Source organism: Eimeria mitis, genomic scaffold (assembly GCF_000499745.2).
Source record: "Eimeria mitis Houghton genomic scaffold, Emh_scaff939, whole genome shotgun sequence".
NCBI lineage: Eukaryota > Apicomplexa > Conoidasida > Eucoccidiorida > Eimeriidae > Eimeria > Eimeria mitis.
Genome location: NW_013576916.1, coordinates 9,176 through 11,735, shown reverse-complemented (window position 1 = coordinate 11,735; position 2,560 = coordinate 9,176). Strand labels below are relative to the sequence as shown.

The following is a 2,560-nucleotide window of genomic DNA, read 5'->3' as shown; positions in this document are numbered from 1 at the left end:
AGCAGCAGCAGCAGCAGCAGCAGCAGCAGCAGGACCCCCCGCACCGCCACCAGCAGCAGGTGCCTTGATGTTCTTGGGGGCCCCCTCTACCCCGCAGGGGCAGGGGGCCCCCCCCCCTCCCCTGCTGCTCTCTGGCTGCATGCTGGGTGAGTGGGGCTGTGGGGGCCCCTCTCCCTGCTTGAAGGGGCGGAGGAGACTGTGGGGCCTCACAGCACTGCTGGGGCTGCTGGCGAGAGAAGAAGGGGTTTCGGGGCCCCCCCCTCCCTGGGCCCCCCCCCCCGCAGGGGCCCCCTGCAACAGCAACAGGAGGGGGTAGACCCCCCCAGTCTGCATCTATATCTAAGAAAGCTAGAGAGTGTGTGGGGTGGTGATCGTCTCCTTCTGGGGATGTATCTGCTGCAGTGGTTGGGGTTGTGGGGGAGGGTACTAAGTATAGATCGAGGCCCCTGTACCCTTCGGGGCCCCCCAGGTCATATACATGGCGAGGGTTTCTATCGTATGCGTGGGTGTATATATACAGACGCATACGCTGCGCAGACACCCCAACCCACCGCGGCTTCCATCCCCCCTTCCTAGACCTCACCTCTACATACCCACGCACCTGCTTGCTGCTACACACACACACGCTGCTGCTGCTGCTGCTGCTGCTGCTGCTGCTGCTGCTGCTGCTGCTGCTGCCCCCCGCATACTCACATACACTGCAACGCGTACACACACCACCAACACCCACCACACACCCAGTTGATGGGGCCCCCAGAGGGGTACTGGGGGCCCCCCCTAGAGGGGTGCTGGGGGCACCCAGAGGGGTACCCAGGGGGGCCCCCAGGGGAGTGGTGGGGGCCCCCAAAGGGGTACCCAAGAGGTGGGGGGGCCCCAAGGGGGGCCCCAGGGGGGCCCCCCAGGGAGAACCTTGTATTGAGCTGGTGGATAGAGAAGCGGGGCCCGGGGGGAGAGGAGAGGTCTTCGGGGTACATAAAGCAAAGGGCGAGGGGGGGACTAGGTAGTAGCCGTCTCCGCCTGACTTGCAGCTGAATCGACTGGCCTGCAGCAGCAGCAACTGCTGCTGCTGCTGCTGCTGCTGCTGCTGTTGCTGCTGTTGCTGCTGATAGAAAGGATGCCGAGGAGACGCCAGCAACGCCTCCGTGACGAACCCATGCTCTCCTGCCCCCGCTCCCCCCCCACCACCACCACCACCACCCCCACCACCCCCACCAGCAGCAGCAGCAGCAGCAGCTGCTGCTGCTGCTGCTGCTGCTGGGGATATAGGAGGGCTTGGCTGGAGCAGGGGTCTGGGTGTTCTGAGGAGACAGCTGAATAGACCTCCCTGATCGAGTATATGTTTGAGGTGTATAGCCAGTGGTCTTTTATGTGGGTTTTGTTGTAAACAAAGAGAACAAAAAGCAGCAACAGAAGGAAAGGAGGTGACCAGTGGTCCAGGCAATCTCCCCTCTCTAGCTTCACGCAGAACCACCGAACGCTCCATCACTGTCTCCGCGCGCGTAAACAAATCTACACCCAGCATACCCAGGGCCCACACATCAACGGCGCTACCATACCTCTCCCCCTGTAGCTGCTCCGGTGGTGCATACACTGTAGTACCCACACCACGCGTTCTGTTCCCCCCTGCTGCACCACATGCTGCTGCTGCTGCTGCTGCTGCTGCTGCTGCTGCTGCTGCTGCGGAAGAGGAAGAAGAGGAAGAGTTTATGTCTGCTGCTGCTGCTGCTGTTGCTGCTGAGGAGGAGGGGCATTGCACTCTTAACAAAGGAGATAATACTGCAGCGGGAGATGATGATATTCCTGCTGCTGCTGCTGCTGCTGCTGTTGCTGCTGTTGCTGCTGCTGCTGTTGTTGTTTTTCCTGCTTCTGGGCTGCTGCTGCCTTCAAGGGGGCCCCCTTGGGGGCCCCCCCAACAGGGTACTGTCTTGGGTGTAGAGGGCCTCAGCGAGGGGCCCCCCCCATCCAGGGTACGATGTGTAAACCCCTGTACTGCCATTGGCCCTATGGGGGCCCCCCCGCTGGGGGCCCCCCCCCCAATGGGGGCCCCCCCTCCCCCCATAAGAGTATCCTGTGTGTATGTGTTCCCCCCTCCTCCCCCCTTCCCTCTATGCATTCCTCCCCCTCCCTCCCCAGACACCTGCTGCTGCTGCTGCTGCTGCTGCTGCTGCGTGAGCACCGCCACACTACTACTATTATTATAGATAAAATTAATATTATAGTTGTTGTGTTGCTGCTGTTGCTGCTGCTGCTGCTGTTGGTGGTGTATTTCGTCTCTGAGTGCCAGCCCAAAGTCCCCAATTCTAGGCGTCCCTTCATGTGTAAGGAAGATATTTGAGGGTTTAATATCTCGGTGTATAACCCCTTTACTATGACAAAAGGAGATACCCTGAATAAGTTTATAAAGAAAGAGGGCCTCACGGGGCCCCTCTACTGCTGGTGTCTGCGCTATATATTGTTCTAGGGATAGGGGATAGTACTCCATTTGGATATGTAAAGATACTTGCACACGGTACCCTAAACCACCCACATTCATACCCTCACCTCCTCCTGCTGCTGCTGC

The 2,560-nt window shown here is 59.9% G+C and overlaps 1 protein-coding gene across 1 annotated transcript in view; it reads right to left on the bottom strand.

Annotated features, from left to right (window-relative positions):
- EMH_0025750 (PIK3R4 kinase-related protein (incomplete catalytic triad), putative) overlaps positions 1-2,560 on the bottom strand; it is a gene marked incomplete at both ends in the record, with an annotated part of 4,322 nt that overhangs the window by 924 nt on the left and 838 nt on the right. Inside the window, 2 exon segments of the mRNA XM_013502488.1 lie at positions 45-291; positions 584-2,310. Coding sequence (XP_013357942.1) covers positions 45-291; positions 584-2,310 — 1,974 coding nt within the window.